The sequence below is a fragment of the Podarcis erhardii genome (genome assembly GCF_964252035.2).
Source record: "Podarcis erhardii genome assembly, chromosome: 7".
NCBI classification, from domain to species: domain Eukaryota; kingdom Metazoa; phylum Chordata; class Lepidosauria; order Squamata; family Lacertidae; genus Podarcis; species Podarcis erhardii.
In genome coordinates this window covers 40534253-40549449 of record NC_138511.1, presented here as the reverse complement: position 1 = coordinate 40549449, position 15197 = coordinate 40534253, and the positions used below count along the sequence as shown (strand labels likewise).

At 45.4% G+C, this 15197-nt stretch overlaps 2 protein-coding genes across 2 annotated transcripts; one reads left to right on the top strand and one right to left on the bottom strand.

Annotated features, from left to right (window-relative positions):
• Window positions 1-1290: 1290 nt before the first annotated feature.
• LOC309347523 (NF-kappa-B-activating protein-like) lies at window positions 1291-3253 on the top strand. Its single transcript, XM_081872174.1, has one exon. It carries the CDS (start codon window positions 1512-1514, stop codon window positions 2526-2528), a length of 1017 nt encoding a protein of 338 aa, XP_081728300.1. The 5' UTR covers window positions 1291-1511; the 3' UTR covers window positions 2529-3253.
• Window positions 3254-5735: 2482 nt separating this feature from the next.
• On the bottom strand, window positions 5736-14737 carry KLHL36 (kelch like family member 36). Its single transcript, XM_081872027.1, has 5 exons — window positions 14601-14737; window positions 11782-11863; window positions 9739-10812; window positions 8398-8555; window positions 5736-7261 (listed from the first exon to the last, which is right to left on the bottom strand). Exons 2-5 carry the CDS (start codon window positions 11842-11844, stop codon window positions 6706-6708), a joined length of 1851 nt encoding a protein of 616 aa, XP_081728153.1. The 5' UTR covers window positions 11845-11863; window positions 14601-14737; the 3' UTR covers window positions 5736-6705.
• Window positions 14738-15197: the final 460 nt, after the last annotated feature.

The following is a 15197-nucleotide window of genomic DNA, read 5'->3' as shown; positions in this document are numbered from 1 at the left end:
TTGGTATTAGGCTCCATAACTCCCTGAACTCTTTCAGTTCAAGCTCCCCATTCTCAGAGCAACTATGTAGCTTAAGAAAGAGGCCCCCAAGTTCCTTTGTCTTCCTTATAGTAGGGAAGATATGGCTGCATTTGGTATAAGATCAGTGCCTCCCAAGCCATTTCCCCCACAGACCATTTGAAAATTGCTGAAGGTCTCGGCAGACCACATAATTATTTTTCTCCTGTTTGAGTAATTGTAATGTACTGTATGATTTTTAATTGTATTTTAACTGCTTCTTTTATTTCTTATATATTGCCCTTTATTGTATGGCAATTTGAATTCCATAAAATTCAAACTGTAATACAATAGAATACAACGTAAGTAATAAAAGCAATGGATATACAATTAAAAAGCAACACGAATCTTTTACTGCAATGGATGTGCCATCTCCCATCTTTGGCCTCAAACCCAGGTACCCAGCGGCACCGCAGACCACATGAATTGATGCTCACACACCACAATTGGGGAACCCCTGCACTACTAGGTAAAACCTCCCAAAAGTCTTCAAGGGAAGCACCACAGGGAGTATTTAACAGTAGTCTAACCTGCAGTTTATAAAGCAGTATTTCAAGTTCTCAATAATGGTGCAAACTACACAAGAAACATTACTGGTTGAAAGCACTCTTGAACAACTGCGGCAGCCTGCCAAATGAAAACTCCCAGGCTACCTGTTCAGTTAGGAAAACTGAAACTTCATTGATCACAGGCAAATATCAAGGCAGTCCAGATGTCTGCATGTTTACATTATTATTACAGTTTTTTGTCTTTACTGCACCAAACTAACACGACGTCCCATTCCGAGGGGTCCTGGGGGGGCAGAGTTATTACCAGTCAAATCCTTGCATGGGCATAGCTGTCAACTCTCTCCCCCCCCCCCCTTTTAAGGGAAATTCCTTTATTCCGAATAGGATTCCTTGCAAGAAAAGGGAAAAATTGACAGCTATGTGCATGGGTGGGAAGATAAGTTAGGGGAGGGAAACCCATTTATTTTAAGTTATATATCTTGTTCCAGGTGAAAAACATTAAATGCCTGTTAGAAAGCGGGTGTGGTACAGGGTGCCTAAATTGACAGGTGATTTTCTTAACCATGTCATGTCATGTGCTCCAGCTACAAAGGAATTGGAAAGAAAACAGGGGCTAGGCCTACCCAGAATGGTGCGATTAGCAACAGAGACAGCCTGGCTGGCTTTATTAAAGGGAACTCCCCAAAAACAACTTTAGTGAGAAATGTATTAAAACCACTATAATTTGTGGGAGGGGCCAAGCTGCGTTGCAATGGATTGTTCGTCCCCTCGGTGGCTCACATCTGTGGATTCCTCCCTTTTTATTGAGGGCTAGGGGGAAGAGAAGGCGAAAATGGGGGGCCCTCCCTAGGAAAGGCTCCTTCTTCATTAATAAAGGTGTGCAAACGGCAATCCGGAGGCGCCGCTTCCGCCCCTCGACGCAGCGGAGGCACTTCCGCCGAGGCCATGGCGCCCGTGTCCCGCTCGCGGAGCCCAGCGGAGACGCCGCCCTCGCGGCGGGAGCGGAGCGGCAGCTCGACCAGCCCGTCCCCGTCCAGGTCCAGCCGCTGCAAGAGTTCCCGCGCCCGGTCCCGGTCCCGGTCCCACGATCGCGGCAGCAGCGGCGGGTTTCGTCAGCGCCCCGGGCCCCCTCACCCCTTCGGGCCCCGGCCGGGCCCCGGGCACTACGGCAAGGAGCAGGAAGAGTCGCTGAGGCAGAGGCGACTAAACGAGAGAGAGAGAATAGGTGAGCTTGGTGCACCTGAAGTTTGGGGGGTCTCGCCCAAAGTTCCCGACCGGGACTCTGATGAGCACACCCCTGCAGAAGACGAGGGGGGCGCATCTAAAAAGAGCAGCTCCTCTGGTTTCAGCTCAGAAGAGGAGCAGAGGAAGAAAAAGAAGAGGAAGAAGAGAAAGGCTGCTTCTCGTGAGGAGGGGGCAAAGAAAGCCAAGAAGAGGAAAAAGAAGCATAGGAAAAAGAAGTCCAAGAAAAGAAAGAGTAAGAAAAGCAGGGAGGTGAGCAGCAGCGAAGACTCGGATGGTGACCAACAGCAAGAGGAGGATCTCTGGACTGAGAGAGTAAGAAATGCAGATGGGGAGGGTTTCATAGGACCAGAAGCTCCCATTACCCATGCCTCTCAAGAAGATCGACCCTTGGACTATGGGCACGCTTTACTCCCCGGCGAAGGCGCTGCCATGGCTGAGTATGTAAAAGCTGGGAAACGCATCCCTAGGAGAGGTGAGATTGGCCTAACCAGCGAAGAGATTGCGTCATTTGAGAAGTCTGGCTACGTGATGAGCGGCAGCAGGCACCGGAGAATGGAAGCTGTGCGCCTGCGGAAGGAGAACCAGATCTACAGTGCAGATGAAAAGAGGGCCCTGGCGTCTTTCAACCAGGAGGAGAGGCGGAAGAGGGAGAACAAGATTCTGGCAAGCTTCCGAGAGATGGTCTACAGGAAAACCCAGGGCAAAGATGACAAATGAACTGGATGCTTCTTCTTGTGTATATTGACAAGCGACACCTGTTAACAGCGATCTGTAAACGGGTGTCCAACGTCACAGCCCGACTTGCAGGGCATACTCCAGGTTGAACTTCAGAAAATGGTTTGTGTGTATCAAATAAGAATATTGACAGGTGTATGTGGACAGCCCGGTTTCGCCAATTTGCTGCATGGTGTTGCCAGCAGCAGAAGGACAATGGTCTAAATGAAACAAGGCATGCTCTCTTGCAAACCTTCCCAAAATATTGCTAGGAATCCAATATATTGTGCCAGTTGGTGACTTCAAAAAACACTTTGTAAAATCCTGAGCAGCAAACCAAGACTTATGCAACTGAAACTTGGCTTTGTTTAAAATCATTTGCTAAGAGAATGTTGGGTTTGAGCCGCAGAGAGTGTGGATCAAAGAGATCTTCCTCTCACCGCTACCTCCTGAAAATTCAAACACCTGCCCACCTAATTTCAGTTCCTAGGGAAAACACTAAATATACTTGTAATTTTTGGTAAAAGTTAGGCCAGCTCCAGCTTCTTTTTCACCAGTAGGTGCACCTTGTAAACATTCCCGTTTTTCTGTTAAGCCCACAGAACATAAACCTTTGGTCTGATCTGGCAGGCCTCTTCTGATGCAGTGCTGACATGCATGTCGTCTTCAAAGGGCAATGAATTCAAAATTTATGACTACATGGCATAACCACTTCTTCTTTGGAAATGGTTTGTAGAATTAAAACATGTCCAAATGGAAAGCGGAGAAGAAATCGGAGTCAGCCCATGTTTAGTGTTTATACTAGACAATGGTTTATAAATGTATTCAACTCTAGCTATATTAAATGCATTCTAGTACATGAATTAGTTATCAGATATTTCTCTCTCTCCTACAGATAACTTGGTATGTCTTTTAATGACAGAATTCCTTATTTTTTATTTTTTAAATGAAGCTTTTTCATGGGGTGAACACATCTTTAGAGAATCAGAAGCACTAAGTTATGCTTTGTATTTATTTTCAGTCGCTCCTTCCAAGTAGCCCTTCCAGGTCTGAGAAACAGGAATGTGGGAGTCATAAAGCCATGGCAGATAACTCTCTTAACTCGGGAATGGAAACCTAGCAACCTCCAGATGTTCAGACTACAACTCCCTTCCTGACCACTGGCCACACTGATGGATCCCACAGCATATGGAGCAAGGGGGGAGGGGCAACTGGATCTGCCCAACAGGCCTGGTAGTTAGCCGCTACACCCACCCTGCAGGCCAAATTTCACAGGTGGGTAGGGCTGCACACCTATAAATCACCTGGTGTTACTTTTTTGCCCCCATGGTTGAAAGCAAACTGTGCAGGCAAATGCATAGCCTGCAAGTGCCTTTTAAAGCACTCCATCAGACCTGATGGATCATTGGGGCTCATGGAGGACTTTGCACAGGGCTTTGCAGACATCCTCAATCAGGTGCCTGCAAACCTCTTTCAGCTGAGCCAGGTTGGTGTGGTTTGACTGAAATGGCCTTCCGAGCCCATTGCAGATGCCTCTCAGCTCTAATTATGTCTGCAGGTCAGAGATAACTTACCCCTGATCTAAACGGTCTTGGTTCTTCATCCTTTCCTTAACAAGTAAATACTTCAGCCATTCAATTTATTGTTCAGCAGCCATGGAAAAACCCTACCCATCTTGATTCCCAACCCGGGGTGAAGTACTCATGTTGATCTATATAGGTACGGGAATCAGCTCTGTTAGCACATCACCCAAATTTGGCAGTGATTAAAACCATATCCTGTGCATGTCATGGACAGGTCTCTAAATCATGCCCCATGACCATCATACATTACTGGTGATGACAAAAAGATATCCCACAACTCTGGGGGCTGGTTGAGTTTGGCTGTAGAGTTAAGCAGTTCTGTGGTTGCAAAGTTCTCCTTAAAGGAGCGGGAAAATGACATCTGACAATGAAGGAAAAGCAAGCTTGGCTTCAGATTTGTTTCTTGCTACAACTCCCACAGAAGCTCCCTCTGATTGGTTCCCCAAGGCTCCATCACTCCAATCACAGTTGTTTCCATGCCTCTCATTTCCATCAGCAGCTGGAATGCCAATCTTGGTTCCCAAATTGGATTTTTTAAAAAAATAATAATTAGGCAGTTGTAACTGAGTTATGTGCATAAACCATCAGGGATGGGGAGATCTCCAGGGCTGAGATGTGACTAGCCCTATTAGCAAATTGTGTGACACATTTACATATGGCAGAGTCTATTGCAAAACGAGGCAAAATCTGGCAATACTTTAGGGCAGGGACATCCAACTCCCAATAGACTGCAATCTACTCACAGTATTAAAAAAACTGGCAGTGATCTACCCATTGTTGTAAAAAGACTGGCAGTGATCTACCCAAAGTTGTGGAGCTTTTTTTAGTAAGCCAAAGTTGTTGTTTTTTTGCTTTTTTGTAAGGAGATCGCTGAGGGGCCAGATCAACCAGGATCTACCAGGAACACCCCACAATCTACCAGTAGATCATGATCTACCTGTTGGACATGCCTGCTTTAGGGTCTAGACATATTGACTCTGGATGGGCTCAAAAAAGTGGATGGAGAAAAGGTTTCCTCCCTCTGTCCTAACACTAGAACTCATAGGGATCCAATGTTGAGAGATTCAGGACAGATAAAAGGAAGTACATAGTTAAACTATGGAACTCACTGCCACAAGAGGCAGTGATGGCCACCAACCTATATAACTTTAGAAGTGGAATGAACAAATTTATGGAAGGCAAGGCTACTGAAGGCTGCTAGCCGTGATGGCTCTGCTCTGCCTCAACGGTTGTAGGCAATAATGTTTCTGAAATACCAGTTGCTGGAAGCTGCAGGAGGGGACAATGCTCTTGCACTCAGGTCCTGCTTGCACGTTTTCTACAGGCATCTGGTTGGCCACTATGAGAACAGGATGCTGGACTAGAAGGGATGTTGGCCTGATCCAGCAGGCTCTGCATATGCTCTTATGTAATTAGGACTTGTGAAAGTACTGTTACTTAGAAAGGTATTTGATAGCGCATTCACTTTTCGGTTACGCTGGTCTTGTTTTAGAAGAATGGTAGCCACCTAACAATGCAAAAGTGTGTCCTTGCTTTTTCCAAGGCAAGATTTCACAGCAAAGTTATCCACACCGCCTGGGAAAGCTCCAGTGTGACACACTCCCAAACAGAAATGACAGGACTATAATTATGCATCGGAAGCTTTAAGAGTAATTAACACACCAGGTGACAAGTTACAGGCTAGGTATTAGCAAAAACGTGTCTCATTTAAAAAATGATACAAAAGGTTTCAAAAACTCTTAGAAAACAAACTTTCATTGTCTGGAGTGGGAGGGGGAATCTTCCCCACCATGTCATTGAGACTCCATCCAAATGGCAGCATTTAAGTTCTTATAAAATGATACAGTAGTACATTTGTATAAAATAAACATACTGGCTGAAGGACACAGATGGACCATTCAAGCCAAAGACAAGTGACAAGGGCCTCAATGCAGCAGGAGACAAAAGCAATGTTTCCTTGTTTCAGGTAATCGACCCAGTTGCTGGAATATACCAGTTACTTACTCTAGAACAATGTCCAATTTAAGCTTGGGAGACTTTAACAAATGCAGCTTTTAATACTCGGCACACCTGAATTTTTAAACACAAGTAACCCTCACTTCGCTCTCACTTCAATGCTTTCCTCACACTTCTGTCTGAATAATGAACACACATATTGCCCACAATTAAAGGCATACCTCCCAACTTGTAGCTACACTGGATGAGTGAGAATTGAAGGACAACTCTTTGAATTACCGTTCCAGTTTCTTTTAGGACAACCTGCTTTTCTCTCAACTCCTGTCTCCTTCCTTTGATTTCTAAACAGATGTTCCCAACCACCATTTTCTACATACATTTTTCCATTTCTTCTAATGGATTTTGTTCAATAATGACATGACAGTCCCAAGAACAATATGGCATTAACATTCAACTGCCTTTCCTAGAGCCATAAAGATATTTCATCATCAGAAATCACCCAGTTCAACTGACAAGGGGGTGGGAGGAACCCTTTGTTGTAGTTTTATGGAAGTTTCCAAAGCCGTTTACAATGCTATATAAAATATGATTAGAGGTTTGGTACACATTCTTTCTCCATGGCTGAACTGCCCAAAAGTTTGTTATCTCCCTTGATTCTGATGCCGTTTCATTTTTGGCCTTTTCTTTTTATCTTCTGATCTTGGTTTTAACGCGCACACACAAGCAGAAACCCCAGCAATCGCTTTTGGAAGATCAGTTCCTTTTTGCCACTTGTTCTTCTCTTTGTTGTACACCTGGACGGTTCTGGAGAAGACAGTGTCCTCCCAGCTATAGCCACCAAGGATGTAGATCTTGCCTTCCCACATGGCCACTCCAGATTCACTGTTGGCTTGCAGCAAGGGTGCCACTCTGGTCCACTGATTGCACTGTGGGCTGTAAGACTCCACAGCCAAAATGTCAAAGCGGGTCATCGTTTCGAGGTAATCGTCACTGCCGCCAATGGAGTAAATGTCATCCTCCAAGGTGCACATGCTGTGCCAGCCACGGGCGGTGATCATCGGCCTCTTCTCTTCCCACACATCGGTGCGATAATCGTAGCAGAGCAGATTTTTGCGATAGGGACCAATTTGGTAATCATGGCCTCCTGATATATAAACCAAATCATTGTGGGCTGCGCCAGCATGGCCATAAGTAAACCTAGGACAGAAAGAAAGGGGAAGGGGGAAAGATATAATCAGTTGTGGGGTTCCCTTCAGGGTCCAGAAGGAAGCCCTTTCAAACAAGATGAATACTTTAGAAATCCTACTAAACTATAAAGTACTGTTATCATAATAGTAATAGTGGTGGGAGAGGTAATAATAATAGCCTACAGGATACAACACTAATGGTGTTCTGGTCCTGAATAGGGGCCCACACAATGCAGAAAGGCAGGACATTTGCTTTCAGCACCAATGAGAGCTCCTAGTGACCCACTTGCTCCTATGAAGGCTGGAGGTGAAGTGAAGTCTTTTCAACCTCAGCCTCCCATGCACTTCTCCTAGGCTCCTGGCTCTCAGCACCAAGTAGAGCTCCTAGTGAGCGACTTGCCCTTTAGAGGGGCTGGAGGTGACCTGAGGCTTTCTGAGCCTCTGCCTACTGTCCACAACCCCTATGCAATGCCCCCTTTGTTTGAGGAAATACAGACGAAAAACTCTGCTTCCCCTGTGTGCCACGTGCCATGGACCTGATTCAGTGTCCCGGTCTCTGCTGGATTCCACTGTCATGACTCCTGGTTACTGCTGAGTTCTGCAAGCCAAGAGATCAAATTCCACTTTGCCCCTGGGCAGTCTGAGGATTCTTACAGCTTTTCCTTTGAATTGCCACCACAAAGAGTAAAAGGCAACAAGCAAACTACTTAATTTTGAAACTTTCCCCAGGAAACTCACATTGTTCTTTTTGCAACATAAAACAGCCTTCCCGAACCTGGTACCTTGTTGGACTCCCAACTTCCACCAGCCCCAGCCAACATGACCAGCGGCCAGTGAGGATGGCAGTTATACTCCAAAAACATACAGAGGGTGCTGGATTGAGTGAAAGCCAAAATAAAACAAGGGTGGGGGATAATCTTCAGCCTGAGACCCCATTCCCTTCTGCAAAGCCTTCCAGGGCTCACCTGCCACTAGCGGCCATGGCAAGAGGTGAAACACACAGACACTATACACATACTTGACAACTGCAAAGCAGGGTCATGGCTTGGGGAGGATTGATAAAAGAGGCTTGGAGGGCCCCCAGACCTGAGGTTCACATATACACCCCCATATGAATGATTGTCTCCAGATCCTGATCCAGGTTACCTTGGCAAGCCTGCTGCATAGGTCCATGTATCTTTCTCCGGGCTGTAGATCTCAACAGATGAAAGTGCTCCATTTTCATTCCTTCCACCGACAGCCACTAGCATGCCCTTGATGGCAGCCAGATAGAAGTCTACACGACGCTGCCTCATGGAAGAAAGCTGTGAAAGAAAAGGAAGCCCACAACATACCTGAATAGTCATATATAGACACACACACACACACACACACACATGTATGTATGTATGTATGTATCATTTTTTTATTTATGATTTTCAGTTATATTCATTTCAATAGTTTTACAGTCATTTTAACATTTCAATACTTGACTGCCTTCCTCCTCTTTCTGAGGTTCCTTAAATTTATTTTTATCATTTCCTGCATATTCTAAATTAACTTACAGCCAAATATATTTTTTATGGCCAGTCAATAGTCTAGAAAACAGACTGGCTCACAACAATGGAAGATAAAGGAGTTGGTCATGTCTAGATTAGGCTATTCTAACCATATCAGAAGAAAGATATCTTCAGATATCTTCAGGAAGCCTGATTAATCAATTTACAGAGAGGCACCCAAACCCTATCCTCACTCGAACATCTCTCTTGATGAGAACAGAAAATCAAGGAGTTAGTAAAATAGAAGTGACTTGCTACAGGGGAGAGACTGTTGGAACCATCGAGGAGGAAGAATTTGACACTTGTATTTAAAAAAATTAAAAAAGCTTTGATGAATTTATTCAGAATTTTGTACTGAAAAACTCTAGAAAGAATCTATTTTAATTTAATATACAATGTAAGTTTTGCTTCATTTTGAAATATATATTTTTTTATTTCGTGGTTTAGTATTTTGAATTAACTAGGAGGGGGAACACAATCTTTTCAGTACTCAGGGCCTCCCAAGCTCTTCGAGTTACTTACTTCCTATAATAAACTGCTTTGTTATTTTCTTACTCCACAAACATCTCTGTGCATGTGCTTGCAACAGGTAAAGTCTACCTCTACCCAGACTCACAAGCCATACAAGGTACTCTCTACCTATCAAAGCTCCAACACCACCCCTCGCCCCAATTTCTGACCTTTCTTAGAGAACAGTGCCTCATTTTCTCAGCCTTCTACGCACCACCATGAATGCTAAGAAACTGCTCCCCCCGCCTCCATTGAATCTGGAGGGGCATGATATATTGCAATATGGAAACCAGATTCTGCAGTTCACAGCATAAGCATTGCTGCACAGTTGGCTGCACTCCTTGGTTTTCATGTTTTAAGGACAGAAGTCTTTTACCTTCTGCTAAAAGCATAAAATTTTACAAGAACATATATGTGCCCATTGCAGCTGAAGCCTCACCTTTATCCAGTGGTTACACCGAGGGTCATACCTATATAGAAGATTGGAGGCGGCATCCCCGCCATTGTCACGTGAAAAGCTTCCTCCAGCAATGAAGATGAACCCTCCGAGCACTGCAACGCAATGGTGGCTCCGTGGGGCAGGGAGCGGTGTTTCCCTCACCCACTGCCCCGTTTTGGTGTCCAGGAAGCATGTGTCATCGCTCAGCTCCAAGCAATTTTCCGACACCTCCCCGCCAACGAAGAGGAGCTTTTCTTCACTCGTGCGGAGAGTGGTCCGCTTGTTCTGAAGGACCGGCTGAGCCGCAACATTGTTGTGGTAGTGGACCGCCTCTTCGACGAAGGTCTCACAGTTGGTTTCTTTCGAGAGGAGGGAGCAGACGGCCGGCTTGACGCGGTGCAGCAGGTCGCTCTTTGGTATCAAGGGGAAATGGATGTTTTCCAAGATGGAGTAGGCCTCCCTCTCCCTCTCTGGGGTCTGCGTCAGCCACTGCAACGCGGCCTGCAGCAAGTCGTGCTCACATTCCTGCTGGACGTCGTCACTGCCCAGGTATTGGCACAACTTCTGGATGGAAATGTTCTGCAGGAAGTGTGGCGTGAAAGACAGCGTGCCAAAGTTCCTCAAGATGAAGGAATCAATGTACAAGTCCAGGCGCCTGAGGTTGTAGAGAGAGGCCAGCTCCTGCAGGTACAAGTAGTTCTCCTCGTTGACCTCGTTCTCCAGGTACTCGCAACAGAAGTCAACCACCTTCCAGATCTGCAGCAGGTGGGCAGTTTCCAAAATGTAATCAATGTTGCCACCATCGAGGGAGAGCTCGCTCCCATACAGGAAGTCCACGATGGCTTTGAGGCCAACATAGGATGCTCCAAAGAGCTCCACCTCTTTCTGGTAGGCTTCCCGCATCCCAATGGTGAACATTGAGTTGAAATAGTCACTGCAGACCGCTAAAATGTTCCGATGGGCGGGGACCCTCTGCTCGTCCGCAACCAGAACGACGTCACAGAAGAGACCACGTTGCCTCTGTTCGTTCAAGCTCTGAAGAACTAGGCTGGAGTGGTCAGCCCATTTGTATACCTGAAAGGAAGAGAATGGGTGTCAAATTGCTATTCAATTGAGGGGTAATAAATCTATTCATTTATCTGGCAGAGGGCCACGCTCCCTCGGAGGTAATCTTTTGGGAGCAACATGGCAGCACAGGGAGTGGTTCCAGAGCCACCTCACACTCTCTCTGTTTATCTCTTAAGAAGACCACCACCCTTCCATCTCTTTCTTACGGGAGAATCAAGAGGGAGGGAGGAGAGAAAGCAAATACAGTATGGAGTTATCTTAGGAGAGAGAAAATGCTGGGTAGTGATGATCTTAACTGGCCACCACCTTCCTGGTATATGCCTGGAATTAGGCAGGGGGTCACACAAAGCCCTGCAGTCACAGGTTGGCCGTTTGCCCCTTTCCTGGGCAGTTCTGGAGAGCCACATCTCAGAGTGGTTGCTATGCATGCAGAAAGTCCCTGGATCAATACCCAGCTTCTCCAGGTAGAACTGGGAGAAAACTCTGTACACGGACCAATGGTTTGACCAATATGGCAGCTTCCTATGTCTCTTGGGAAGGGTCTTAGTTCATAAGGGGAGCACCTGCTTTCCAGGCAGAATGTCCCTGGCATCTCCAAGTAGGGCTGGGAGAGGACCCTGTCTAAAACCCTGGAGAGCTGCTGACAGCCAGTAATAACTGCAGTAAGCCAGATGGATGAATGGTCTGAGTCAATATATAGCAGCTTCCTAAGAGTCAGTGGTCTCCTCATTGGACAACAGAACTATGAACCAGGGTTAGACATTTTTGGAACAAAGCAACTTCTAAAAGCAACCATCAGCACATGTGGAAAACAGGAGAGGTTCTTTTCATATATTATTTGAAAACCACTACATTCCACATGTAAAATGGGCGTTAATTCTGGGGTAGTAAACAGAGAAATGCAAGTCTCCCATATCTGTGGGAGAAGTTCCAGTCTGCCAACGTGACAAGCAATACATGCAAAAAGTCACAGACCTTTGAGGATTCGCTTATCTTGTGTGGGCGAGAAATCCTTGCTTGTCTTGTTTCTTCCATCATTGTGCAGCTTCTTGCAATCCTATGAGTGTGGAAAATATACAACAAATTAACAACCCAGTCACCTTTGAAAGAGAAAGCAATATGAACTCTAATTACAGGGGCCTAGAATACAGTCAATGAGTTCAAGTTTTAACTTTAGTCAATTGCTTAGATCAGGAATTGGGAAACCCTTTTTGGGGCTGAGGGCCACACGGAATTCCAATAGTGGGTGGGACCCAACTGAAAAGTGGGTGGGGAGCAAGCCCCACTGAGTTCAATGGGATGTGGGTATAGGATTGAAACCTCCATTGAATAAAGAAAGACTTTTTAATCAGATAAAAATTTACCTCCAATGTTGTTTTTTAAACAGATAACATTGTTTAAAACTGCAGGCTGCAAATGCCATCTTAAAAAGGCATCCTCTTCAGTGCAATAAAGAAGTGAAAATGAAATTGTTTTGAAGGATATGAAAAGTTTTGCAAGCTTAGGACAACAGCTTAATCAGTTTATAGTGCAATGCTGTGGTCCTTTGCTATGCAGCAGGTAGTCTCCTACACATAGGATTGTACCAAAAGTCTCATAGGTTTCATTGACAGGTTAGGCATAATCAGGAGGCTCCCAAAAGGTTTCCCCATCATAAAGTTAGAAAGAACCATGAAGGTCAACTAGGCCATCCATTTGCTGATGCAAGAAATCTGCTGCTATAGCATCTGCAATAGGTAGCAATCCAGCCTCTCCTTAAAATCCTTTAACCAAGGACAGTCCACCACCTTCCAATGCAGCCATTATTTGGCAAGCAATTCATTTCCCCGCTTGCAGAATATTTCAACTGCCAGAGAGGAGGGTGCATTCAGCCTAAGGTAAGACATCATTCCTTGGAATCTTGGCACAGCCTTTCCACTAGCACAGGAAGAATTTTTTATGAGAGTAATACAATTTTAAGGAGAATAAATTTAGCAGGGGCCAGAGATCTAGACACACATACACACACAGAATTAGCTATAGATAAGACTGCAATCCAATACTGTTTATAGGAATAAACAGCATTGAACACAATGAGTCTTGTTTTTGTATAAGTCATGTAATAAGAGTTTAACCAAAATATCAGTTTGGGAGAAGAGGGCAATGAGTAAACTGGAACATACGAAGCACTATATATATATAAAATAGTTTTTTCCACTTAAAAATTAAACCAATTTATACTCTTTTTAAAAAAAGAATTGCACTGAAGACTAATTTCCTCAAGAGAACTGTGCAGCCCAATCTGAGGCATGTTTATTCAAAGCCCAGCATCTAACAGCCCCTCAGCTAAATTTCACTGAGTGACTTCAATCAGTCTCTCTCTCTCATTCTAACCTTTATCACAGGGTTGTTGTGAGGTTAAAGAAGAAAAGGGGAATAATGGGTCATGTTTCCTGACTTTAGATATATGTATGTATGTATTTATGTATGTATATGTGTGTGTGTGTGTGTGTGTGTATCTATATCATCTATCTATCTAAAATAGTTGCAATCCTGTATCCAGTTCTGTAGCCACTTAACATAGAGTAAATCAAACTTAATACTTACTTCTGAGTAAAGGTAAACGGACCCCTGACCGTTAGGTCCAGTCATGGACAACTCTGGGGTTGCGGTGCTCATCTCGCTTTATTGGCCGAGGGAGCCAGTGTACAGGCATGACTAAGCAGCTTCTAGTGAAACCAGAGCAGTGCACGAAAATGCCATTTACCGTCCCACCAGAGTGGTACCTATTTATCTCCTTGCACTTTTTGGCGTGCTTTCAAACTGCTAGGTTGGCAGGAACAGGGACCGAGCAACGGGAGCTCACCCCATCACGGGGATTCGAACCGCTGACCTTCCATCGGCAAGTGCTAGGCTCAGTGGTTTAGACTACAGTGCCACCCGCGTCCCTCTACACATATACAGGACTGCACTATTAACAAGCAAGCCCAGTTCTATGTGGTTTCCTTCTAGGTAACTGCATATAGGACTGAAGCCTATTTTGGATTGCCCTTAGAGGCGTAAAAAGAAGATTTGAAACCAAAACATGTAAAAGAAAATGTCCTTAACAAATATTTCAGCATTCTAGGCAGTTAAGGATGACATTTTCACTTAACTAATGTGTTAGTTTGCTTTTAGGTTATGAAATTAACAGTGCAGTCCCAGACCTGTTTACTTGGGACTAAGTCCCTCTGATATCAATAGGGGTTACTCTCATAATGTAAATGGGCCCAGTTAACAAAGTTGATTAATCTGACCCTTTCAGAAAAGGGGGAGGGAATAGTGGGTTCTCCTAGCTTGTCCTAAACCTGAGCCTGTTCTGCAAAGCCAAAGAAAAATAGGGAAAGGAAGTTGGGGAAAGAGGCAGAAAGGGGAATTCAAATTCAGCAACTCCAATGCATAAAGAAGTGCGGGGGGGGGGGGGATAACCCAGTAAGCATGTGGGTGGGGAAAAACAAAACATCAATCTTAAAAGTGCCCAGGAAGGGATTGCAACACGCATATCCTGCCCAGAAAACAGCCAATGGGAATCGGCCTTCACACACACACATATATACACACACACATTTTCCACCACGCTTCCAAAGCTCTGTCGTCACCCCAAATCTGCCCAACCACGCTGAGAGTCAATTAACATCACGGGGTAGGGGGAGGCAGCCGATGGTGAGGCGGGTTTGCTGCTGGGCTCAGGGGCTCGAGGCAGCGGGAGTTTCCCATCATGCTTCGCCCCGAGCATCTCCCCAAGGAGGCGCCGAGGGCCCTGCTGTTGCTCTTACCGCAGGGCTCAGGAGCGCTGCTGCTCTCGTAGCCGCAGAAAAGGCTACATTGCTCGCCTCTTCCTCTCGCAGCCATGTCTCCCTCTCTCTGTCTTTTAAATCATCCAGGAACTGTGGCCCAGATTGAAAGGGGAGCGCGCCAATGAGAGAGAGAGAGAGAGGGACGAGGAGGTTGGCAGATAGGGTGGGGCTAGCTCGGGCTTGCGCCTCTCCGCCAAATCGGGCGCGAGCAAAGCGCGGAGCGAAAGCAAAGCTGATCTCGCTGGTGCAGCAAAGAGGTCAGGTCTCCCTCGGGCATTGAAATTCCGCTCAGGCTGCAGCAGCAAGCGGAAGGCGCCTCTTTCCTTTGCCTGGGTAGAGGCAAGAGAGCGTCTGTTTGCAGCCAAGGAAGAGCTTTTGCACTGTTTTTTTTAACAACAACAACAACAACAACAACAACAACAACAACAACAACAACAACAACAACAACAAATAATAATAATAATAATAATAATAATAATAATAATAATAATAATAATAATAATAAAGCAGTCCTGTGGCATGCTCTTCCAAGATAGATTGGCGGGCGCCTTCTGTTTCCACCTTCAAATGCTTGCT

Bases quoted from the DNA above. Each gene is read 5' to 3' on its own strand.
- LOC309347523 (XM_081872174.1), top strand. From the start codon at position 1,512: ATGGCGCCCGTGTCCCGCTCGCGGAGCCCAGCGGAGACGCCGCCCTCG.
- KLHL36 (XM_081872027.1), bottom strand. From the start codon at position 11,844: ATGATGGAAGAAACAAGACAAGCAAGGATTTCTCGCCCACACAAGATA. The intron at 8,556-9,738 runs GTGAGGCTTCAG...TTTCTTTCACAG, and splicing joins GGTGTAACCACTGGATAAAG to CTTTCTTCCATGAGGCAGCG. The intron at 7,262-8,397 runs GTAACCTGGATC...TTTCTGTCCTAG, and splicing joins TATGCAGCAGGCTTGCCAAG to GTTTACTTATGGCCATGCTG.